At 50.9% G+C, this 25,102-nt stretch overlaps 2 protein-coding genes across 6 annotated transcripts; one reads left to right on the top strand and one right to left on the bottom strand.

Moving 5' to 3' along the window:
* Positions 1-7,835: 7,835 nt before the first annotated feature.
* LOC125510888 (casein kinase 1) lies at positions 7,836-12,728 on the bottom strand. 5 transcript variants are annotated; one of them, XM_048676176.2, is made up of 15 exons: positions 12,230-12,728; positions 11,809-12,083; positions 11,668-11,708; positions 11,440-11,509; positions 11,212-11,360; positions 10,685-10,780; positions 10,455-10,525; positions 9,863-9,924; positions 9,626-9,689; positions 9,449-9,533; positions 9,237-9,363; positions 9,044-9,120; positions 8,905-8,965; positions 8,695-8,831; positions 7,836-8,521 (listed from the first exon to the last, which is right to left on the bottom strand). In XM_048676176.2, exons 2-15 carry the CDS (start codon positions 11,882-11,884, stop codon positions 8,201-8,203), a joined length of 1,437 nt encoding a protein of 478 aa, XP_048532133.2. In that variant the 5' UTR covers positions 11,885-12,083; positions 12,230-12,728; the 3' UTR covers positions 7,836-8,200. The 5 variants fall into 5 exon arrangements, with proteins under 5 accessions (XP_048532133.2, XP_048532128.2, XP_048532129.2 ...); XM_048676171.2 differs by having other exon boundaries at positions 8,695-8,834; positions 12,230-12,724; XM_048676172.2 differs by having other exon boundaries at positions 8,695-8,834; positions 12,234-12,724.
* A 100-nt stretch (positions 12,729-12,828) lies between these two features.
* On the top strand, positions 12,829-16,463 carry LOC125510887 (fasciclin-like arabinogalactan protein 16). Its single transcript, XM_048676170.2, has 2 exons — positions 12,829-14,436; positions 16,088-16,463. Exons 1-2 carry the CDS (start codon positions 13,068-13,070, stop codon positions 16,159-16,161), a joined length of 1,443 nt encoding a protein of 480 aa, XP_048532127.1. The 5' UTR covers positions 12,829-13,067; the 3' UTR covers positions 16,162-16,463.
* The last annotated feature ends 8,639 nt before the right edge of the window (positions 16,464-25,102 follow it).

Raw genomic sequence — 25,102 nt, 5'->3', positions numbered from 1 at the left:
AAACCCTAATCACCATAGACGATCCAACAACAAGAGCAAGTAGGCACCCCAGATTTCGTTGTCACCGCGATTCCCTCACCTTCGCCGGCTGCTCTTGCAGTGGCGAGAGGGAGGGGAAACCTGGGGCCTTTTCTTCACATGCATTAAGTACTCTAGACTAGATGTCTTAGTTTGGTCTTTGGATGTACATGGCTTCGGCTTCGACAGTGTCGATGGTGGTGGTGAATAAGTTTCCTCCAGATCTCTCATAGAACTGATGACTTTATTGACTATCGTTGTTGGGTCTGGGAGCCAGTGTCAAGTGTTCTTGGGTCCTTCATTTCTGTGCAGGCACTTCATGCGTCCTCGTGTTCGTGTCGAGGTAATGGTTTTCTTCTTCCTGCTCTTTGCAGCGTTGATGGTGCGTGCAACCAACATCATGGACGGCGGAAGGCCATCCCTTGCCATGGGGGTGATGTCCCCCTCACTCGTTTTTTTTGTGGCAACGACGAGATGATGGTCTCCTTTTCTTGCCCTTGGGGTGTCTCCCTGACGCAACAGGCCGTTCTTTGGTGGTTTGTGGTCCCTCTCCGCCACAGCGACGTTCTCTTTATCGTCATTGCAAAGCTGGCAAAAAAATGTTTGGGACATGGTTCGGCTCCAAGATTTCTGACCTACAAGGATTCTATGGTAATGGCTTCTTCTCCGGGGTGTTGGTACAACTGAATCTTAGCACGACGACTTCCCTCGCAAGATACAATGTCAGCCGGCTCCTACGATGGAGCGGCAACAGCGACGCACCTTCAACTTGTTCTAAAGATTGAGTTTGTTTGGCTCAATGAGAACCATGTTGTAATTTCCTTGTTTTGGGGATATCTTGTATTGTTGAACGCTTCTAATACAATTCCATTGCCTTATTCACACACAAAAAATAGAGGATTAGTGGATGGAAACGTTTCTTTCATCCTATTGTTGGCTTTAAATAGATTAATTTGTAGATTTATACTTGTATGCAAGTGTATCGGCTTTATCTCCATGAGATCTTTTTTTGGCACAAAGATCAATGGGATATTGTTGCACAAATTGCTAAAGAAGCATTGTTTAGAACATGGTTGGCAGGTTGGGGATACCAGCCTTTGATTATTGCATCTACGTGAGGGAGAGCACCCACTAGGGGTAGATGTAGTACATGTCACGTGTCATACATTGCCAATTGATTAGGACACCTCCCCTGTTAGATAACCCTTTGTGCATTTTTCCTTTAATAATGGCTAAAGTATCTTATTATTTAGTAGTACTTATTTAAAGGCGAGATGTATTTCTTAAACCAAAATGTCACTACAATGACCATGTTTCTCCACACCTTGGAACAACACATCACCCTCTACTTGTACAAAACTTAGCAAGTCTGGCATTCTTTTGTTCGTAGGATAGGAATATAGTAGGAATAGAAAAATCATAGGAAATAAGATGGCATGTATCTCAATTCATATGGGGAAAGAAATGTCACTTGATTCATAGGATAGAAACTTTTTCACTGGGTCTAGGCTAATATTTTTATTCCATTGAAATGTGAACGGTTTTTTTTCTTGAACACGGTACAGTCGCAAAATGCCCACATACACTCACTCATATGAATGTGTGCGCGCACACACCCACCCTACCCTTATGAGAATCTCACCCGACATCGCATCTTAAGATTGACGAAGTCACTGCAGCTGTCTCGTAGTCGATGGGAACGTCTCCTCCGACTGAACGAACATCGTCGGCAAACCTGGAACAAGTCCAGGAAAATATGAGCACTAGTGCCAATTTCAGAACTTGAACCCTGGTGGGTTGGTTCCACCACAGATAACCTAACAATCTGAGCTACATCAATTCGTATGAATGATTGGTTCCTATCCTACATAAGAAGAGGAAGCCATTCCTACAAACGAAAGAGTTTCAGAGGGTTTTTTCGTACGAAATTCATATCCTTTAGAATTAATATAAATTCCTTTAAACCAAAGGAGGTCTTTATGTGTAAAAATAATTATGTTTGAGATTACAAGATATATCTTGTTGTTATGAGTAGTGTTGGGTTGTCACAAGATCTCTGGGAATTTCGACAATGGGTTCACTCGCGGGAGTGGACACCATGGTGTTTTTATGTGGGGTACATAAGAGCACAGTTGAAAGATTGGTCATCAGGATGCTGAGCTACATGCCTAGGTTGAAAATCAACGATCTAGTCTTTGTTGGTCGAACCTGCCAACAATACACTCCCATCGTTATCTCATTAAAGGTGTTATCTTAGTCTCGTTCCATATAGGCATAGAGCCATTTAAGGTTGCATTGGATTGCTAGTTTCAAAAGGTTTATCGCTCTACTTCCACATTAAAAGTGCAATAATAGTCCCTTCCATTGTTTAGGAGGGTGAGGGCAAAAGAGTTGGGGTGGGGTGGGGGGTCAGGTCTGTGGCAATGGTGGTCTCACCATTTGAGTTGACTAGGGCATCTCAAAAGGCATTTTTTGGGTGAGCAGTTCCATAGTTGTCCATATCCTGGAGTCATGAATCCTTTCATAAAATTTCATTCTTTGCAACATCTTTTGAGGCCCATAAATCATGGTAATGATCCAAAAATGAAACATCATGGTGCCATGTAGCATGGCATGAACATTTCAAATGCAAAACCAGAGATACAAGCATAATTCTTGAAGCTATGACACCAAATGATCTATGGATTTGGCATTCCTATTTTGGGTTGCCGGGATCTCACAGTAACCTCATTGTGTTGCAAATATCTCACTTGTTTCCAAGGCTAGCAAAAGGGGAAGCACCACAAGTGGATTTTGGGGTCAATGGTAAGGTACGACATGAGTTATTATCTCGCCGATGTCATATATCCTTCGTGTTCTACATTTGTGAAGACGATATCAAACCCTCAAGGAAACATGAAATTTTGGTAGCTATCAAGAAGTATGTAGAAAGGATGTCGAGTGAGCATTCAGAGTGTTGCAAGTTTGATTTGCTATTGTCCATGGCCCGACAAGATTCTGGTGTTAGAAAATTTTATGGCCCATTATGATATCGTGTGTGATCATGCACAATATAATCATAGAAGATGAGCGTGGTTATCCAGATGACTTACCGTATGAGAATGGGGGAAAGAAAATTTACATAGCTCTTGTGAACCCTTTTTTACGGGAGCTGTTGTGAACTCTATCAGGAATGAACAACCCCTCTAGAGGTTCCTTCAAGTGCATCGATAGTCTGGAGACCGTGCAGGGCATGAACAACTTCATGATGACCTTATTGAGCACTTGTGGAAGCTGCATGGGCATTGAACTTCTCCATGTTTACTTTGAATGCATTTCAACCATTTTATGTGTAATTTTTATTCAAATTCAAATTTTGTAAGTTAAGGATTTGAAATTGTGATGAATATGTGTGTTTGAGACAGAAATGTTTGAGTTATTTTGATGGTCAAATAGTTTTGTCTATGTATGTATGCACCAGCGAAGAGAGAAACACACAAAAAATAGATTATATGAGGAGGTTTATAGGGAAATTGCTAAAGCCACACACCTTTGAAAACCCAAGGGATTTGCACCATAATCGTAAAAATCTGATGAAAGTTCATGGCTGGCGGATGCTACTCTGCCGCCACAACATACAAGATGCAATTTGCGGAATTGATCAAATCCGAGATGCCTACTATGGTTTTGAAGATATGGGCACCTCCGAAGGTCAAGTTCTTCTCCTGGCTAGTACTCCAAGATAGAATCTGGATGGCGGCCAGGTTGATTCGTAGAGGTTGGCCAAACTCCAGTCCTTGCCAGCTTTGCGAGTGCCAAGCAAAAACAGCAGCCCACCTTATGTTCTAGTGTCGATGTACTATTCGGGTCTGGAACTTGATTTATGACTGGATTGGATGGCAGTCCAAGACACCCTCTTGGAGTGACCTGCACACAATTAAGCAATAGTGGAACTCGAGCGAAGGGCAACCAGGATACAACAAAAAGGCAATCAACTCTATACAAATGCTCATCTGTTGGGAGATATGGAATGAAAGGAATGCTTGGGTCTTCCGCAACAAGGCCTCCATGCCCACTCAGGTGGCGGCAACAATCATGGATGAGGCAAAGACTTGGCTAGTTGCTGAGGCTTGACTTTTGGGTAACATTTTACCGGAAAAGTGATCCCTTCTAGTCGGGTCTGCGTGGCCTTGTTCTCCCCCTTCGTATTTAATGACATGAGGCAAAGCTTTTGCCTCTGTTTAACTAAAAACCATTTAAAAACCCAATAAGTTTATCAACAGAGCCTCTAAACGTACTTATAGAGATGCTTTTTTTTCGAACCGGGCTACACCCTTTTTCATTGCAAATGAACGAAAATACAATAGTTCCAGAGACATCAGGAGGGGGGAAAGAGGGGAGCGAGTCCGGACACTGCAGAAAACCCACCACACTCGCCCGCCAACGAAACGAGTGCCGCGGAGCGAAAACCTGGTAGCACCAAATCACAGTTCAGGCTAAAATACAGCCTATTACACAAAAGTCCAGCCAGGCGAAGAGAGAGACCACTCTCCAGGCCAACTACACGGAGACCAAAACAATCAGCCATCCAGGGAGCTTCCACCAAAGAAAGGGCAGCGATCTGCTACTGTCTATTCGCTCTCGATAGGGATGCGGGAGATGCTCTAAAGAGGATCAACAGATGTGAGAAGGAGAGAAACCCATTGGATTGATAGAAATATATCACGCACGTTCCGAAACAGTAATGATTTTCTCATCAATCACCGTGATTTGGCGAACATCACAGATATATCGACCGATTCTCCTCGCACGATGTCCCACCAGCAGCCCACGCACGCCGTAAACCAAGCAAGAATGCCGTGTGTCCATGTGCACGCGCAGGCGATGCCCAGCTCAGCCCAACCAACAAACCCCACGCACACGTGCGTGCGCTCGGCTGCCCGAGCATGAAAAGGAAATGTGTATAAAGAAAAGAACACGAAAAAGAAATTTGATCAGAGAATGAGAGGCCCCGTACTTAATTGGTCAAGCCCGTCCCCGTCTCGACCGACGGAAGCCAGGCGTAGACGTGCGACCCGAATCCACCGACACCGACCGACGCCTCCGTCCGACTCTCCACCCGCCCGCGACACCGTACCGAACGCATGCCCAGGGGCCGTAACAAATCAACGCGGCAGCGCATCCGCTCGGCTGTAACAGACGAACGACCCGGCGCCTGCCATCCATCCGTCCGTCGCCGTGCCGTGCCCGCGCCGGATCGCCGGTCAGCCAGTAACAAATTCCGGCTGGCTGGTACCCACCGGCTTCCTTTTCCTCGTCTTTCTTCCCTCGCCTTGCGTAGTGTAGGTGGCACACTGCCACAGGACTTGGCTTCAGATCGGAGGGGACGTGTATACATACATTTCGTCAGAGCATGTATGTTTGTACGTACTATAATTGCACGTTGATCACACGATTCAAAGACCCGAATGGAGCACCACGATGCTTACTTATGTTCCTACGCGAGGAGAGACGGGAAGAAATGAAGTGAGTTGCGTGAAACTCTTACGTCTCAGACGTGTCTATAGAATCATACTAGGGGCCCCATCAACATAACTAACAAGTACCCGGCCAAAAGACAACACAAGAGCACATCATCAAACTCAAACAGTAGGGGGGAAGAAAAGACACGTACTGGTCGAAACCGGAGCCGGGGAAGGAACATGGCTGGCGGGCAAGCCTCTGCTTGCGTGGAGAGCAACCCACGTCAAGCAAAAGACGCCGACGCCGACGCGTCGGTCAGGCCAAGCAACAAACCATCCAAAAAGCCTTTCAAAAAAAAAAACTATCCAAAAAGAGAAAAGACTACAGAAGACTATCGAAAAATGGGACGTCTCACTTTACTACCCGTCCGTCCCTTCTTTACGAGGACGACCCAATAGCAGCGAAACAACCAAGAGGAAGGAAGCCACGCCAAAGCCACGACCCGGTAACTAATCGCCCGACGTGACACCTCCTTTGGACACGGCTAAGCAACGTTTTTGCTTCATTCACACCTGAATTAGGGGCTCTTTTTCGCGCTTGTGTGGAAGCTAGCGGCTAGGGATTAAGATGGTGGCCGTACGGGTGTCCGTCCGGCTTAATTCGTGGCCTAGTATTTCTTTTTCTGGGTGCGGATTGATTACCTGTTCGTGGTTGCGGCGTCAGCGAACTGGCCGGAGCACGGCTCGGCGACGGTGACCACCCAACCAACTGTCATCACATCGTCACCGGTGCCAGTATGTAGTATGACACTACCAATACACAGCGAGATTTGTTTATTTTTCCCGGTACGGCCGATCAAGCGGCATTTTCTCACACGAACTGCGTCAAGATGCCAATAAGATATGGTTGGATTTACAAAAGCAATAAGAATTGACACAGGAGTAGACCGCTTGCCACTAGCCATTCCCCTCCCCCCTATGCATTAACTCTGACCTAGCTGTCTTCGCCATGAGCTAGCCAAGCCATTTGACTGCTCCTGATTAACCTAATCAACCCCCTTGCACACCTGACACCAGAAGCAAAACAATTGGGAACAATTCGATCCGCGCAACGCAACGATCCCCACACATTCATTGCCCCGACCCTCGTTGACCCGCCGCAACTTGCAAAGCACGAGGTGCAATGCGTGTTCCGGGAGCAGTTAGCGAGTGCTCCTGCTACTAAGTGACACGATGTATATGTGCTTAAGAACAGTGACAGGGAAGGAAGGAAGGAAGGAAGGAAGGGAGGAAGGCACATGGCGCCTCTTGTCTGACTTGAGCAAAAAGATGCCCCAGGTCCAGCTTGATCGAACCTGGGCATTAGGTGGGTCGTTTAATTATGATGATGATGGATCCGGTTCTGGTGGTGGCACCTACCGGATGCAATATTGGCACGCACTTGACCACCTCATTACTATACTTCCTTTCGGCAATAACCTGGAGTACTATCCCCGCAAAAAAAAAACAAAACCTGGAGTACTACCACCAGTTCTGATCTGGTTCAGATTGCCACCTCCCTACCATTTAACCAGCTTTAACCTCCCTTCCATTCAACTTGAAACTAAAACATTGAGTGTCCTCTAAAACTTACGAGTATCAAATTTAGCTAGAATTTACCAAAATATATGTGGATTATGCTTGATTTACTAGTTATCTTTTTTATATATAAGGCGTTTGAATTTTTTTCCCTTTCTGACTGCGCAAGCATCTATTTTAGACTCAATTGCTTATTTATATAACAATCTAATGTAGGAAAATAGCCATGGAACTAAGTGGCATGAATTGGTCAAAAATACAACAAAATAGGCAAAACCTGGTTGTTATCATAATCCACCGTAATGCCAAGCACAACCTTGGTTTCACTGCGCCATAAAATCGGAAAACGTTCCAGTTTATCAATTCTCAACCAGTGAACAGTTTGGTGAAAATTTAATATTTTTTGCCATATGGTTTGAGAGGTCCAGTCTGACTTTGGGTTTTAAATTCAAACTGCACAGAAAAAATGATTGTTTTCCAGTAAGCCATAAATAATCCAGTGACCAATCCAGTAAAATTTCAGCTGAAACAGATCAAAACCGGTTAATTCAGAAGATGAGTTGTATTTTAACCAGTTTTTATTTTTAAACTTTGGGTGCTAATTGAACAAAATCAGAGTCTGGGTTTGTAAGGTAAACCTAGGACAAGTTCATGGAGTAAAGTAGACATCTCTTCGCTTGGGTTTGTAAGCTTGAAAAACTCTTGAATGTGATAGTATTGCAAAACGACTATATATTGTAGGAACAATATGAGAAAATGTCTCAGTCATGCACAAATGAGTGGAACAACTAAAATTTGAGAGAACACCAAGATTTTTATGAAACTATGATCATAGAAGATCAATATATATATATATAAATTTGGCAGCCTCTTCTTCCCTATGATTCAAAATCCTATACTGGAAGAAGAGGGGTACACATCAAGCCGAATTTGCCGTTGAAAAGAATTACATACTTCTAGCCCATGATCTTATATGACAAACATCTCATTTGGAGTTTGAAGAAAGAACATGCATGCATGGCAACCAGGACACCACTCTTTCCTGGCCATTCTGCTTAACCATTCGTCGTCAAGTCATTGTTCATGTCTGCTGAACTCTTGTGAGTGCACAGATCGACGGGTGTTAAATCCTTGGCAATTGTCATCGCCTCCAGGGTCGTCGATCACTTCCTTCTGTCAGCGCTGATCGACAGGCGCTCGAAGCTCCGGAATGCCGAGTGGCTGTCCCGTCGGCTTGATCTCCCTGGTGCGTTCCGGGCGACGGGTATGGGTGAAGACGAGCCGTTCTCCGCACCGCTGCCTCCGGATTGGTGGAGCCTTTGAACGGTCGACGACGACGGGCGGCTGCTGCTGCCGCCACTTCCCGAGAACAACCGACCGGTGCAGTCCCCTGAAGAGGTTGGCCGGCTGGATTGCGTGCCAGCCATCTTCGATGAGCTCCCAGTCCGGGACAAGATGTGTGTTTTCTCCGTATCAGCAGCAAGCTACCGCATATAGGGTAAAGTAAGCTATTACTTGCTTACAAAATCCACCAGATCTCAAGCAGAAATGTAGTAGTTGCTTTTGCCTCCTTTCCGTCGTTTTTTGGTGCTAAGCGAAGAGCTTTGACACTTGGTTATGAGTAATTAAAAATTCAAAATGGAGTGCAAATACTTACAGCTTCTCTAGATGAACTGAATGAATCAGCAGTGCTTTTGTGCCTCGAATGGTCTCCGTGTCCGTGGCGACCAGAGCTCGAGTTTCTTCTGGCAAATGCCTCCACAGCACCGGTGAATCTATCCCGGATCTCTTGTCCTACTGGCAGAATATACATGAATTAATCTGGGTATTGATCTCAGTGTTTCATACGATAAACAACAAGGCAAACCTGAAGGTCTTTCTGTTCTCTCAACAGATGGCCCAACTCCAGCCAATCTTCCACTCGGTTGCTGGATATGGACAAGATAAATAGTTCAACAAGAATGTAAAGAAAATAATACCAATCGATAAGGTAAGATAATACATACTCGAACAAGCTTGTTACTGGAACTCATATGAGGATACTTGAGTGCGGTCCAGTCAAATACATAATCAAATTGATATCCTACAAAGGTAGCCCATAATTAGACCACTTTTCTCAACATCAGCTTATAGAAAGTTTCCAGTGGATAAATTAATGGACAAGTGTAGAAATAACCTCCAAAGAAGAAAAATGTATACCTTCACGAACAAATACATCCCGGAATAGTTTCTTCAAGTAAGAGTAATCTGGTCTGTCTTCGAATCTCAGGGAACGGCAATAGTGGAAATATGAGATGAACTCCGATGGATAAGATTTGCACAGAACCTGGACAAATTTATATTTAAGGGAATGAATACATCTAGGCGTTACCGTAACAGAATGACAAACTTCATGATCGCAACATCAGTACCTCTGCCGGGGTAAGCATTTTCTTTTCACTAATTCTATCATACTTTTGTTTCTTAGTGCCAGCTTTAAGACCCTGCCATGGGAGACTAAGAATAACACCAAAGCATGCCAAGTCAGTGCTCACATTATTGAACAGACCATAGGCAAGATAACAAAGTACTAAATCACCAGTTCTAACCTTCCTCTCAAAAAATACAGTAGAAGATAACCAACAGACTCTAGATCATCTCTCCTGCTTTGTTCTGCAAGAAACAAGCACATGCATATGTATTTTATTGTTTTATTTTAAAATATCTATACCACATAGCTACTAATACACCATATGATATTCATTTTATAGCTAAATAATCCAGTGCCTTGATTCCAGGATAATTTGGGAAAAGATAGCAAGGTTTGATTTGCTTATTGTGCTCACCTATTCCAAGATGAGTATTCACACTAGCATAGCGTGCTGTTCCTGTCAGATTTTTATTCTCCCTGTACAGACAAAAAATAACTATAAATATATAAGAAGTACAGTTTGAATACATTAGCACAAAGAGGCATACAACTAGAGAACACATTCAAGTTTGAGCCTAACATATACACTGTCCAAGAAAAGGCATTGCAATATTTGGATGTAATGTAGCACTAGACACATTTGATAGACTAATATTTAGAGGCTAAATTAATCATATTCATGTCTTTTATATTTGAATAATAATAAATTAAGAAGCATAGACTCATGATCCTATATATACCATAATATAATATAATATAATCAATTGTGTCTAGGAAAATGACAGACCCTCTGTAGATATGTTACAATGGTATACCACTAGGAAGTATCACATAAAAAATATATGCCAATATGCTAGTACATAAAAGAAAAACATGGGGAAATTTTCCAATATATTCTGGGGACATATTTGAAATTTACCATCAGAAATACTTGAGATAAAAAAACCTATATCAAATCAAACTTCCAAATTTATCTCAAGAAAGAAACTTCATAAATGAGTACTCACCTGTAGGGGATGTGTTTATGAGTCTGGAGGTCCTTGTATTTCTTAGCAAGCCCATAGTCAATTATATAGACCTACAGATTTAAAAACATATGTTTTGATGTGTTGTTGATTTATGAATAAAGAAACTGGGTAGTTGTTAAAGTTTACAATATAAATGAACTCGCTACTCCTATTAAATTTAATTTATTTGTAAAACAAGTCAAGCAAGAACCTTTTTTGACAATGCTAACCTGATTCGCTTTCCGGCCTAAGCCCATAAGGAAGTTGTCTGGCTTGATGTCACGGTGAAGAAATCCTTTGGAATGCATGTATTCCACCCGTGTTATCTAAAAAATATATCATCAAAGATAATCCGAACTGAAGTATAAGACCTCATGCAAAGATCAAGCACAATTCAAATAATCTCAACTAAGTACCAACACTTATTTTCTCAATGAAATCTAAACTGAAATAAGTGCCCTAGTGATGTAAATCGGTTGATGCATAGCCTCATAGTAGTTGGGTTGAGACCCAGTAAAAGTTAGTCTCTGGTGGAGTTTGTGGATTTCACATGTCCACTACCCAAATTCATGAATTTATGGTTTAACAATTTGGATTTTTCTTCACCAAGTAAGATAACCATTTTTTTTCCAAATCCTTACAGAACTTTGATAAACCAGATTATAGAAAGATGACTGTGATCAGACTCAATCATATGCATTTGTTTCATAACTTCATGGATCAGCACCGGGTAACGGATGTAGAGGAACAAACTTACTAGTTGATCAGCAAGCATAAGGGTTGTTTTCATAGTAAATTTCCTGTTGCAGGAGTTAAATAAGTCCTCCAGGCTTGGGCCAAGAAGATCAATCACCATAACATTGTACTCTCCCTCGACACCATACCACTTCAGATGTGGGATACCGCCTATAATGAAAAAAAGAAGAAGCAAAGGAGTAAATTAAACATGATTGGTAAATGAAACATATGGATACAACCCACTTACTTCCACCCTGCATCAGCATGTAAACTTTGGATTCATAGTGCAGTTGTGGATGCTTCGACTTCACGGGTTCCTGATACAAATCAGATTGAGGGAAACGTGAGACTTTGAGCCGAGCATTTTAACCATCGAAGGTGGGATAAGTGTCGAAGTGCAAAAGCCGCTGATATATGTGCATTACAAATTATAGATCCTCCAAATGAAATTACAAGAAAGTTTATTAGCACTTACCAACTTTATACCCACTTCCTCTCCATTCTGTATATTAATACCTGAATCAAGAAAAGGCGCATAGAAAACATAAACATTGATATTTGCAGGTTAACTAACGCAATGACAACCATTTTGCACGTAAGCTAATATGAAACATACCAAGGTATAGCTCCCCAAACGAGCCACTGCCAATCTTCCTCCCGAGCTTAAACTTGCTCGCAATAATATGCTCCATGACCGCGGCCGCAGGAAAAAGCACCAAATCAAAGGGAAAATGCTCCTCTTCTTCAGATACAACCACCACACTGAACTATTGTTGTTATCAAATCAGCGCCTACTGCCTCAATCAATTCCTCCCCAAAGAATCAGCATTCCATCCCCTCCGCCACAGACAGCCACCCAGCATGATCAAACAGTAACGCCGAAACCCCTCCCTGAAATCCGCAGAAACCACAGAATCAGAGGCCCGCCGCGCCCCTAAAACATCAGCGCCATTGCTAAGGCCGAGCGTCCACAATGCATTATTACGAGGAAGGAAAGAAAGGAGCATCGGAGCAGAACAAGAAGGTGGAGGAAGGACCTACGGTACCCTCGACGACGGATCTTCAGGACCGGGGAGACTCCCACGCGGGACGGCGGCGCCCCAGCGACCCCGGCCGCGGAACCACCACCCCTGCGCCGCCCCAGCCGAATCGCATCGATGCGGATGGCCGGAGGTTGTTTTTTTTTTCTCTCTCTTGCGGAGGATGGGGGCAGCTAGCGGGTGGCTGGAGTTTTTTTCACGTCTAGGTCCCCGGGAATAGAAGCCCGGTCGCTGGGCTCGCCTGCGTGGCCGCGGGAGGCGGAAAGGAGGGGGCGAGCCGTGAGCGGAGGCGCGGGAAAGGCGGCAGACCTCACGTCGGGGCCCAAAAAGTTGCGTACGTCGCCGCCGCTTGGCATGGCACGGATCGCTTACGACGACGTGCCAACCGAACCGAACCTTGGGTTGTGTGCGGTGCGGTGCGGCCAGGCAACAGCGCACACCGACTGACCGACCGACACTTGCTCGGGCCGGGCCCGCCGGCCAGCCTGTGCCCGCCCACCAACTACGCCGCGTCTTCCTCCTCCTCCTCCTCTCTCTCTCTCTTCGGTTATAAGCAAGCTCACTCTCTCTTTCGCTGTCTGGCCGGCCGTCTCTCGCTCTCTCTCCTTCTCTCTCTCTAGACACTAAACAAAAAAGGGGGAAGAAAAGCTCACACCACCCAACACCATATAGTTACTCCCCTCTCCCCCCCTCCCCAGGAGCTTGCTAGCTGGAATAGCAGCAACATCAGCTCGCCACCACCGCAAATCCACCGCCGCCGACGCATCCCCGTCCTCCGCCGCCGACGCAGCAGCAGCAGCAGATAGAGCAGCTAGAGCAGAGGAGGCGCTCCGCCATGGGTGCGCCGGCGTACGGCGCCGTGCTCCTCTTCGCCCTCGCGCTGGCCGCGGGCGCCGCCGCCGCTGAGACGGCGCGGCCGGAGGAACCCACATTGCCCGCCGCTGCTGGCGGTGGTGGCGACGGGGTGGTGGTGGCGGCCGCGGCGGTCGTCAACGGGTCCGGGGCGGGGGTGAACTCCAACTCGGTGCTGGTGGCGCTGCTGGACTCGCACTACACGGAGCTGGCGGAGCTGGTGGAGAAGGCGCTGCTGCTGCAGACGCTGGAGGACGCCGTGGGCCGCCACAACGTCACCATCTTCGCGCCCCGCAACGAGGCGCTGGAGCGGGACCTCGACCCGGAGTTCAAGCGCTTCCTGCTCGAGCCCCGCAACCTCAAGTCGCTCCAGACGCTGCTCCTCTTCCACGTCCTCCCGGCGCGCCACCCGGCGGGCTCCTGGCCCGCGGCCTCCCACCCCACGCTCTCCGGCGAGGACGTCGAGCTCGCCGCCGGCGCCAACGGATCCATGCGCGTCGCCCACGCCGCCGTCACCCGCCCCGACGCCGTGCTCAGGCCCGACGGCGTCATCCACGGCATCGAGCGCCTCCTCGTCCCCCGCTCCGTGCAGGAGGACTTCAACCGCCGCCGCAGCCTCGCCGCGATCTCGGCCGTGCTCCCCACCGGCGCGCCCGAGGTAGACCCCAGGACGCACCGCCTCAAGAAGCCCGCGCCGCCGGTCCTCCCCGGCGCGCCCCCCGTGCTCCCCGTGTGGGACGCCATGGCCCCCGGCCCCTCCATCGCCCCCGCGCCCGCGCCCGGCCCGGGCAACGGGAAGCACCACTTCGACGGCCACAGCCAGGTCAAGGACTTCATCCAGACCCTGGTCCTCTACGGCGGGTACAACGAGCTGGCCGACATCCTCGTCAACCTCACCTCGCTGGCCACCGAGATGGGCCGGCTGGTGTCGGAGGGGTACGTGCTGACCGTGCTGGCGCCCAACGACGAGGCCATGGCGCGGCTGACCACGGACCAGCTGAGCGAGCCCGGGTCGCCGGAGAACATCCTGTACTACCACATGATCCCGGAGTACCAGACGGAGGAGAGCATGTACAACGCCGTCCGCCGGTTCGGCAAGGTGCGGTACGACACGCTGCGGCTGCCGCACAAGGTGGTGGCGCGGGAGGCGGACGGCTCCGTCAAGTTCGGGCAGGGCGAGGGCTCCGCCTACCTCTTCGACCCGGACATCTACACCGACGGCAGGATCTCGGTGCAGGGCATCGACGCCGTGCTGCTGCCGGAGGACGACAAGAAGCCGGCCACGCCGGTGTCCGCCCCGGACAGGAAGGCGCCCGCCGTCACCGGCTCCAGGAAGAGCAAGCTCCGGCGAGGTCAGTACCCCCAGATCTGAACCCCACTCCCCCCATTATTAAATTAGCATCATAACTAGCCTGCTTGGTACTGTACCGCCACATCATTGCCACCGAAAATTTACAGTCCACAACCTAGATTCTAGCGGTCAGTAGTAGATGAACCTGCCCCCATTGATTAACCTCAATGCTGGTTGCGCCGTTGACGGCGAGAATATTGCCGGTGAGGGTACCGGTGAGTGCGGCGCGGGTTAATCTATCGATTGGTTGGTGGTGAGCAATTAGGGTTCCGTCCTGCCGTCCTCTGCTCATGGCCCTGTCGGTGCCCTGCCCTGCCCATCATCATGTGCCATGTCATGTACCGCCCAAAACTGCAGAGGATTTCCCTTGGAGTTTTATATGCAGCAACAGATTAAATACTCCGGCGATTTTTATCACACTTGTGATGGCCAATTGGCCAGCCCATTGGAATTTTCATTGAGAAATCCATTGGCATCAACTCTGGAAACTTGGAGGGTAGTATTAGAAACCATTGGGGTAGAATAACTGAGCTGAACCTCACCACGCCTGTGGTGTGGTGTGTTGGTGGGTCACTGTCTTGTTCACCGTCTCCTGATTGATGCTGTTACTAGCTCTGCAAGCAAGCTCAGCTCAGATCTCTGGCCTGTGTCTTCTTCACGCCCTGAGCATGAGCAACAATTCATAGCTTTCCCAAAAGCAGCAGACCAAAGCCTGATGCTCAAGCCTTGGCCACTCACATCCTTGCTGTCTTAGCACAAGTTTGGTGTAATGGTAGGCCCAAATGGTCATGGAATGAGTGACCTGCAAGGGCCGAACCCGTGCGCCTTTCTGAGATTATTGACGCATGATTAAAATCCTGTACATGGAACCAATAATTTTAAGCGTGTATGTTAGGGAATAGGGATCAAAACTTAGCATAAATAATTCTTGTGTGGCATTGCTGCGAAGACCCTTAGGTACCAATGAAATGATTTGGGCCATTATTTGTAGACCCAGCCTCGGTTCATGTACATCATGCGTATTGCCTACAAATAGCATCCATTGTGAAATCAGATGACCGACTGTTTTGGACCTTTGGACACATTGGCTTGGACAAAACTTGGTGTGGAGTTTTAGTCCCACGATGATGAGTTATGGTTAAGTGAGCAAGAATATGCCATTCCTTGTGCCCACTCCTTTTCATAGACGGCCATGCTTCTTGATTTAGAAGATATCATGCACACCTCCCAATAACCTGTGAATCACGACCTCCTGTGATTTTCCCGCGATTTCGACATGAGAGGCCATTTCACCTTGCACACAAAATTATTCCTCCTCTTTCTTTCTAGTGCTAGGCTTTGAAGCTAGGTTACCTGCAGCCGTTGCCATGTCCCTAGCATAGACAAGATGTCAAAATATGCAAGTTCCTTTCGCGTGAAAATTGCATAGGCTGGCATCCGATGCTGATTTGATAGCGCGTCTGTTATATATATAAAAATAAACATAATCACTTTTGCGAATTGGCGTAATCAGACATCGATTCCCCAACTCCCGTACCCGTGCCACCGTCGGTGCAGCAGCACTGCTGTCGCTACGTGTGAACCACTCATTCCATGCTGTTAGCTCAGCAATCATATTATGCTTAACTCGTTCCAATTAAAAAACGGTGCAGGCAAGTTGTTGGAGGCAACGTGCAGAATGGCTGGCGTCTTCGGTCAGCGATCGCGATTAGCGAGCTGCCAGTAGAAGGAGAAGGATGGAAGGATTCGGAAGATTGATCTCATGATTGGTTGACACCGAAACACGGCCCGGAACGAGGTGACGGCGGGGCTCTGGCACCTGCTTTGTTTGGAGCCAGCCGTCCACGATATTGTTTGCTGTTCTTTTTTTTGTTTATTACTATTATACTACTATGGAATAATTGGTGGGGAATGTAAAACCGGTGGTTGTTGGTGTGCCCAAGGAAGAAGAAAAAAGAATTGTTTATACTCGAAGGCTATGATCTTCTGTGTGTGTATAGGAACGTTTTTGTTTTGTTTTGTTGGTCATTCTTTGCGTCTGTTTGTTTCATTTTGTCTAACGGGGTTCTGGGGTGAAGAAGATATCGTTTGGATGGGTTAAAAGTTAAAAGTGTTGTAGGGAAAAAGGGTTTTGGTACAACTATACATATACATGCATAGCTTGATGATTCATGTTCTTCTCAAGATCCTGGTACATTCTTCCTTTGTGCTTATGATAATAAAATATAAGGTTGCGAACTGTGATTTGTCTCTTCCGTCCCGTCTTTCTCCTGGTGCGCACCATGTGCTTGCGTTGTTCATGTAGGAAGACAGCTGTGCGAATCAACCCACACAACAACGGACAAAAGGCAGGTGTATATGTGGAGTAAAAAACTATAGCTACTTGCTCCAACTAAGAGCATCCACAGTGTTTAGAGGCAAGTTTGCCTCTAAACCAAGCTGGGACCCGCTGAACTGCCTCTAAGCTTAGATGAATGCTTCGCAGTGTACTGTCTCTACTATAATTTTTAAGCTAGACCCAGAGCTGAATAAAACACAGTGTTTTTATAGCAACCAGCCCATCTATTCCTATGACTGGCAAGTACGTAGTAGGGACACCTGAATGTGTTTTTCAGCCCAAAGTGTTGGAGAGGGACGCTAAGATTAGATGCATCTCTTAAGGATTTTTGCTTAGAGACTGAGGTGCGCAGTGTATAGAGGCAGCCTCTATAGGCTTAGAGGCAAGTATAGAGGCGACAAATGCTCACAGTGTGGATGCCCTAAGGGCAACTCTAAACCGATCTCCTAAAAATGGAGGAGTAAAATGGCGGAGTAAACCTTAGTGGAGTAAATTTACTCCACTAAGTGTGGGCCGTTTCTAACTGATCCCCTAAACTTAGTGGAGTAATCTTTTTTCCCATTTTCATCACATATTCAGCCACCGAAACACATTTCTTTGCTTTTTTATTTCATTCAACGATGTTGGAGTACATAATTCACTAATTCTTCGCCACGAGATCAAGGCCAAGGAAAACAAGAACCATAATTAGACATTTGAGAAGATATCCAATTTCCCTGACTGCTCCCATTAGTTGGATTAATATCTTTTTTATGTCTTCATTGTTGATCTGTGGATTCTTGAGCTTCAACACTTCTTTCTTCTTCGACTATAAAGTAGACGTTGCTTCTTTAGTAATCTCATCACTAATCTCCTCTCTGGTCTCATCTTCAGCCTTAATTCTAGCAACGAGTGCACGAACATCTATCAATTTTCGTGCTATCAATAGATCGATGTATTCTTCTTCTCAATACCAAAATTTGCATCCATCCTACACACATAGATGAGCAAACAAGCACATCGATGAGTGTCGGAGTAAATGACCACGGGTAGCCTAGCCGGCTCCCCCTGGCCCTTCTGAAAAAATTACGAGCCGATCCGGCCCTCAAGAATCCAAGACGTGGGCCCGCCTTTCCCTTGCCGGCTGTCTCCCAGGCCGACTATCGGAAGGCGGCCCGGCTTTAGCCCTCATGAAGAAAGCCGCGGGAGGGCCGACTCCAAGAAGCCGGCCGCAAGAAGCCGACTCCCACAAAGCGGTCAAGATCGTACCCTCGAAGTCTGCATCCACATAACGACGATGTGACGGGGCGTGGCTACAGTAAAGCCTGCCACCCCCGAATCCCGGAGCACGCCTGGCACAGTGCGCCGTACGGGGTGGCCATGACCCGTCCGGCGCGACACTGTTGCCATGTTGACCCTGATGCCACCCACGACGGGCTGTCAGCGCGGCCCACGGGCGATGGGCCCCTTCAGGCAGAGAGACACCCGAAGGCGGTCAGGCCTCCCCCAGTCGGCCCAAGACGGGGCCGGCTCCCCACAGCCGACTTGCTTCCTCCCTCGAAGGAGATGCCCCATCAAGGGGACAAGACGAGGCGTGGCTACAGCGATCGCCCGCCGGGCGGCGGCACTGTAGCCACGCTTACCTCGGTGAAGCCCTCGTCACCAGGTTTGAAGCAACAGTGACCAGCCACCGACAAGGCCCTTGACAGTGGGGCCTGCCTGTCGACCAAGGAACCGGCAGCCGGCGGGACCCACTAGCCGGCGGGCCCCAGCAGCCGGCGCAGAAGCCGGCGAGTGTAGACACAGACGGCTAGGGCCCACGCCCAGCCGGATTACCATTGTACCCCGGGGGTGGGCCTATATAAACCCCCCGGGGCACCCATGCAAAGGGTGGATCTGAGCTAATTTTAGACACCACATAGAGAGGAGAGGAGAGCTAGCCGTGCCCTTCTTGTTCTCGCCAAACAGCTCGAGGAGCATCTTGTAGCCACTCGTTGATCTAGTGATCATGCGGAGACCCCGCAGAGCAGCAGTAGGGGTGTTATCTCCTCGGAGAGCCCTGAAGCTGGGTAAGATTCGCCGGCGTGCATGTCTTCGCCTCATCCCGCTTCCAGGCACCGACGACGTCTTACTGGCTCCCACAATGATAAGCCACCCGTTAGCATATGTCGCACCTACCACCCGACATTTGGCGCCCACCGTGGGGCCAGGTGCACCGTCGTCCGGAGACCTGTTCTGGACGGGAACCCTCTTCCTCCCCAGCGAGCGTAGCCAGCCCGGCACGCCCGATGGCGCTTGCCACGACGCGCTGCAAGGCGTCGCCAACGTCTGCGCAGCGAGCGGCCTCGCCGATCTCCTTGACGAGACCCTCATCTCCGACGAGCCCGCCTCCGACGCGGGCACCGACCGCCTCGTCAACCTCCTCGGCCAGCTCCACGTCTCCGGCGAGCCTGCTGTGGACTTGGAGTCTGTTGGCTCCACCGATCCGATGCCTGTCGACTCCGACACGGCCTCGCTCGACGCTTTCCCCACCGACGTCGCGATCTACAACGACCCTCTTCCCCGGGCCGATGGCTGCGACGGCGCCACCACCAAGGTGATGGTCATCGGCCACGGCGGCGCTTCTGGCGAGAACGCCCTCGAAGCCCCGCATGCAGCGGTCCACGACTTGTCCATCCCCCTCCCGGCCGATGCCGACGCCGAAGCACTGGAGGCTCCGCCTCGCCCTCCTCGCGGAGGGGCGGAAGTTGGCTTCCATGAGACGCCTCACCGAGGCCCACCAGCGCGAAGCCGACCGCGCCGCCTTTGGCACGCCGCCCCCAGGTGGGCCAAGCCGAGCCGGCGTTGTCAGACAGCGCGGCGCTGCCCTCGCCGACACGCTAGGAGTCGACCGCCCAGTCTACGCCACTCCACTCGAGAACCTGTGCGCCGCCCAGGCGGCCGTAGACGAGCTAGATGGACTGGGGGCCGAAGAACTCCCCCACATGACCAGACGCATCCACCAACTAATCGATGCAGCCGCACGGCGGCACGAAGCCGACGCCCGAGCGGAAAGCCCTCCCCCGCGCCGAGAGCACGGCGCGACGTCCCGGACGCCGACTGCGGGTAAAACCCATGCGCGACACGAGAAGGAGCCGGCCGCCAGCCGAAGCCGAACCCGGACCTCCATCGAGCGAGACGCAGAAGGCCGTCCCCGGGCCGTGGAGTGGCGGGGCGACCCGCCTCCGCCTCCGCCTCGCGGGGAGAGATATCCCACCCCACCGCCTGTCGCGCATCCGACTCTCAGCGGCCGACTAGGTCACCGCGAAGGAGTCGGCGAGAACGACGCCCGCCATCGGATCGACCGCCTAGCGCGATCCCTGGCGCTAGAAGAAGAAGATGATGTCGGCCCGCCTTGCTTCGGCCCCCGCATCCGCGACGAGCCTTTCCCCAAAGGGTTCTCACTCCCAAGAGACATGCCCAAGTACAACGGCTCCGTGAAGTCGGAAGATTGGTTGATCGACTACTCCACAGCGGTTCGCATAGCAAACGGCAACAGGCGCGTTGCCGTGAAGTACGTGCCCCTCATGCTGCAAGGCACGACGCGGACCTGGCTCAATAGCCTCAGGCCGTACAGCATCAACAGCTGGCTAGACTTCACAGAAGCCTTCGTCCGCAACTTCACCAGCACCTACAAGCGGGCTCCCAAGCCCAGACAGCTCTCCTTGTGCGTACAAGGCCCCGCCGAATCCACCCGCGACTACCTCACGCGTTGGGCCGAGCTCCGCAACTCTTGCGAAGGGGTGCACGAGGTGCAAGCCATAGACTACTTCACTGCCGGGTGCCGAGAAGGCACCCTCCTCAAGCACAAGCTCCTCTGCGACGAGCCGACTATCCTCGACGAGCTTCTGGTCATAGAGGACAAGTACGCCACCGCCGACTCCTCAATGAAGACCGAACTTCGGGTAGACGCGTCCGGGAAGGTACTCAACCCGGCGCCCAAGACGCCGGTTGGGGACTCCGGCCGACGCCCGTACCAGAACGACCACAAGCGCAAGGGCCCCGCGCCGCTCTCCACCAGTCGGCAGGTGGCCACAGTCGAAGACGAGTGGCCCGAAGGGCGGCCCGCACCCAAGAAGCAGAAGGGCGGCAGGACGGCTTGGCAGCTGGCCTTCTCCTACGAGCAAACTCTCGACGCCCCGTGCAAGTTCCACAGCGGCACGAAGCCGTCCAACCACACATCCCGGAAGTGCCACTGGCTGACCCGAATCTCCAAAGGCGAAGGGCTCGCGCCGCCTCCGCCTGCTGGTCCGCCGCCTCCGGCTCCGCAGCTGCCGACCGCTCGGCCAGCAGTCGGAGCTGTGCACGATGAGTTCCCCGACGAGCATGCCGCCTATGTCGTCTTTACAAGCCAGCCCGAAGGCCGGCGTAGCAGACACCGAGAGCACCAGGAAGTCAACGTGGTCGCTACCAACCCCGCCGAGCACATGCACTGGTCAGAAAGCCTATCAGCTGGAGCCGGGCCGACCACCCAGAGGTGATGCCATCTCTCGGCTCTTATGCGTTGGTTTTGGATGCCACCCTTGCAACGGACAGATGCGCCGCCCGTTTCTCCCGCGGGCTGGTAGGCGGCGGGAGCAGCATCGACATCCTGTACCGTGACACCCTAGAGAAGCTGAACGTCAATACGAAGCAACTCATGCCTACTCGGACTGTGTTCCATGGCATTGTACCTGGCCTGTCCTGCGCCCCCATTGGCAAGATCAAGATTGATGTTCTCTTCGGGGACAAGGATCATTTCCGTCGAGAAGCGATCTGGTTTGAAGTGGTGGACCTGGAGAGCCCCTACCATGCATTGCTTGGCCGTCCTGCCTTGGCCAGGTTCATGGCTGTTCCCCACTATGCTTACCTCAAGATGAAGATGCCGAGCGCCAAGGGCATCATCACCATAGCCGGCGATTACAAGAAATCTTCCGAGTGCGCTGCAGCCAGCAGCCGGCTGGCCGAGTCCCTTGTGATTGTCGAAGAAAAGAAGATGTTGGACCGAGTCATGGCCATGGCCGGCAAACACCCGGCCCTGCCCCCCTATCCCAAGGAGTGTGATGCCCAAGGATCTTTCCAGCCGGCCAAGGAGACGAAGAAGATACCTCTTGACCCCGAGCACCCAGAAAGGTTTGCCGCCATCGGGGCAAACCTAAACAGCAAATAGGAAGGCGAGCTCGCCGACTTCCTCCGTGAGAATCGGGATATCTTTGCATGGACCCCTAAGGACATGCCGGGTGTTCCGAAGGAATTCGCCGAGCACAAGCTACACGTCCGAGAAGGTGCAAAACCAGTCAAACAACCCCTCCGCCGACTGTCGGAGGAGAAAAGAAGGATTGTGGGAGAGGAGATAGCCCGGCTTCTGGCAGCCGACTTCATTATGGAGGTTTTCTTTCCAGAGTGGCTCGCCAACCCGGTCCTCGTGCTAAAGAAGAACAACAAGTGGCGCATGTGCATAGACTACACGAGCCTCAACAAGGCCTGCCCCAAAGATCCCTTTGCCCTGCCAAGGATTGATCAAGTGATAGACTCCATGGCCGGATGCGAGCTGTTGAGTTTCTTGGATGCTTACTCAGGATACCACCAAATAAAGCTAGATCCGGCTGACCGCCTGAAGACCGCCTTCATCACGCCATTCGGAGCTTTCTGCTACCTGACTATGACATTCGGCTTAAGAAATGTCGGTGCCACTTTTCAGCGTTGCATGCAGAAGTGCCTCCTCAAGCAGCTCGGCAGAAATGCCCACGTCTACGTAGACGACATTGTGGTGAAGACGGAGAAGCGCGACACCTTGCTGGAGGACCTCAAGGAAACATTTGAGAACCTGTGCCGGTTCCAGATCAAGCTCAACCCCGAGAATGCGCGTTCGGAGTGCCAGCCGGCCAGCTCCTAGGCTTCCTGGTCTCCGAACGCGGCATCGAATGCAACCCAGTAAAGATTAAGGCCATTGAGAGAATGGCGATTCCCACCAAACTTCGAGACGTCCAGAAGTTCGCCGGGTGCTTGGCCTCCCTGAACCGCTTCATCAGCCGGCTCGGAGAGAAAGCCCTCCCCCTCCTCATGAAGAAGACCACTCACTTCGAGTGGAACGACCAAGCCGACCAAGCTTTTCACGAGCTGAAGAAGATGCTGGCCACGCCGCCTGTCCTGGCGGCGCCGACTGAGAAAGAGCCCATGCTCCTCTACATTGCTGCAACCAGCTGGGTGGTCAGCACCGTCATCGTAGTCCAGCGCCCAGAAGAGGGCCGAGCCCAGCCGGTCCAGAGGCCGGTGTACTATTTGAGCGAGGTGCTGTCTACCTCGAAGCAGAACTACCCGCACTACCAGAAGATGTGCTATGGCGTGTACTTCGCCGCCAAGAAGCTGAAGCCCTACTTCCAAGAGCACCCCATCACGGTCGTATGCACCTCCCCGCTTGCCGAGATCATAGGCAGCCGGGATGCATCCGGCCGGGTGGCGAAATGGGCCATCGAGCTGCCCCCCTACACGATCTTCTACTAGCCTCGCACTGCCATCAAGTCCCAAGCATTGGCCGACTTCCTCGTCGACTGGGCCGAGACCCAGTACCTACCGCCAGCTCCCGACTCCACTCATTGGCGCATGCACTTCGATGGGTCCAAGATGCGCACCGGCTTGGGAGCCGGCGTCATCCTCACCTCTCCCAAAGGCGACAAGCTCAGATACATGCTGCAAATTCACTTTGCCGCCTCCAACAACGTGGCCGAGTACGAGGCGCTCATACACGGGCTCCGGCTTGCCAAAGAGCTCGGCATACGCCGGATCCTATGTTACGGCGACTCGGACTTGGTAGTCCAGCAATCATCCGGTGAATGGGACGCCAAGGACGCAAATATGGCAAGCTACCGCTTCCTCGTTCAGCAGATCAGCGGGTACTTTCAAGGATGCGAGTTCCTCCACGTACCGCGAGCCGACAATGAGCCAGCTGATACCCTGGCTCGAATAGGCTCCACTCGGCAGGCAATACCAACCGGTGTCTCTCTGCAATGCCTCCTCAAGCCGTCTATCAAGCCGTCTCCAGAGTCCGATTCCATCTTCGTGCCGCCTGACCCCGACACGGCCAGGTCCGGCTCGAAGAACCAAGCAGGTGACCCGGGGACTTCGATAGTCGGCCCGGGGACGTCAGTAGGCGGCTCGGGGATTTCCGTAGTTACGCCCGACCCGGGGACTGCCACACCCGGCTCGGGGACTGCGGTAGTCGGCCCGGGGACTGCACCAACACAACAGGCGGTGGCTGACTCCAGCATTTCACCACCCAGCCCGCCCGCCCTGGTCGCAGTAGCCGTGTTGGCAATAGAAGAAGTCGCAGCTCCATCATGGGCTCAGTCCATCCTCAACTTCCTAATAAACCAAGATCTGCCGGCTGACGAAACAGAGGCAAGACAAATCCAACGCCGAGCCGGAGCATACACAATCGTCAACAGAGAGCTCGTCAGGCGCAGTGTCACTAGAGTCTTCCAGCGATGCGTCGAGCAAGAGAAGGGCATTGCAATCCTCAGAGACATCCACCAAGGAGAATGCGGCCACCATGCGGCCTCAAGATCACTCGTCGCCAAAGCTTTCCGCCATGGGTTCTTTTGGCCGACTGCTTTGGATGACGCCAAGGAGTTAGTTAAACATTGCAAAGGGTGCCAAGTCTTCAGCTCCAAGCAACACATGCCGGCTTCGGCACTCAAGACCATTCTCCTCACTTGGCCCTTCGCCGTTTGGGGACTGGACATGGTGGGCCCATTCAAGACGGCGCGCGGCGGCATGACACATCTACTTGTCGCCGTGGACAAATTCACCAAATGGATTGAGGAAAAGCCAATCAAGAAGCTGAATGGGCCGACTGCCGTGACATTCATCGCAGATATAACAACTCGCTATGGCGTGCCACACAGCATCATCACCGACAACGGCACGAATTTCGCCAAGGGAGCATTGGCACGTTTCTGCGCGACGCAGGGCATCCGGTTGGACTTAGCGTCCGTTGCCCACCCGTAGTCAAACGGCCAAGTCGAGCGAGCCAACGACCTCATCCTTTCCGGCATCAAGCCCCGACTGGTCGTACCACTGGAACGTTCGGCCGGCTGTTGGCTCGATGAGCTGCCGGCCGTCCTCTGGAGTCTGCGCACTACCCCAAATAAGTCAACCAGCTTCACTCCTTTCTTCCTCGTGTATGGTGCCGAGGCGGTCATCCCAACTGACATCGAGTTCGACTCGCCTCGGGTAACCATGTACACAGAGGCGGAGGCCAAGGAAGCACAAGAAGACAGCGTCGACCTGCTGGAAGAAGGCCAGCTGTTAGCCCTCAGCCGGTCCACCATCT

The sequence above is a fragment of the Triticum urartu genome, chromosome 5A, assembly GCF_056163025.1.
Source record: "Triticum urartu cultivar PI428250 chromosome 5A, HENAU_Tu73, whole genome shotgun sequence".
Lineage (NCBI taxonomy): Eukaryota > Viridiplantae > Streptophyta > Magnoliopsida > Poales > Poaceae > Triticum > Triticum urartu.
This window is presented reverse-complemented; position numbering and strand designations above follow the sequence as displayed.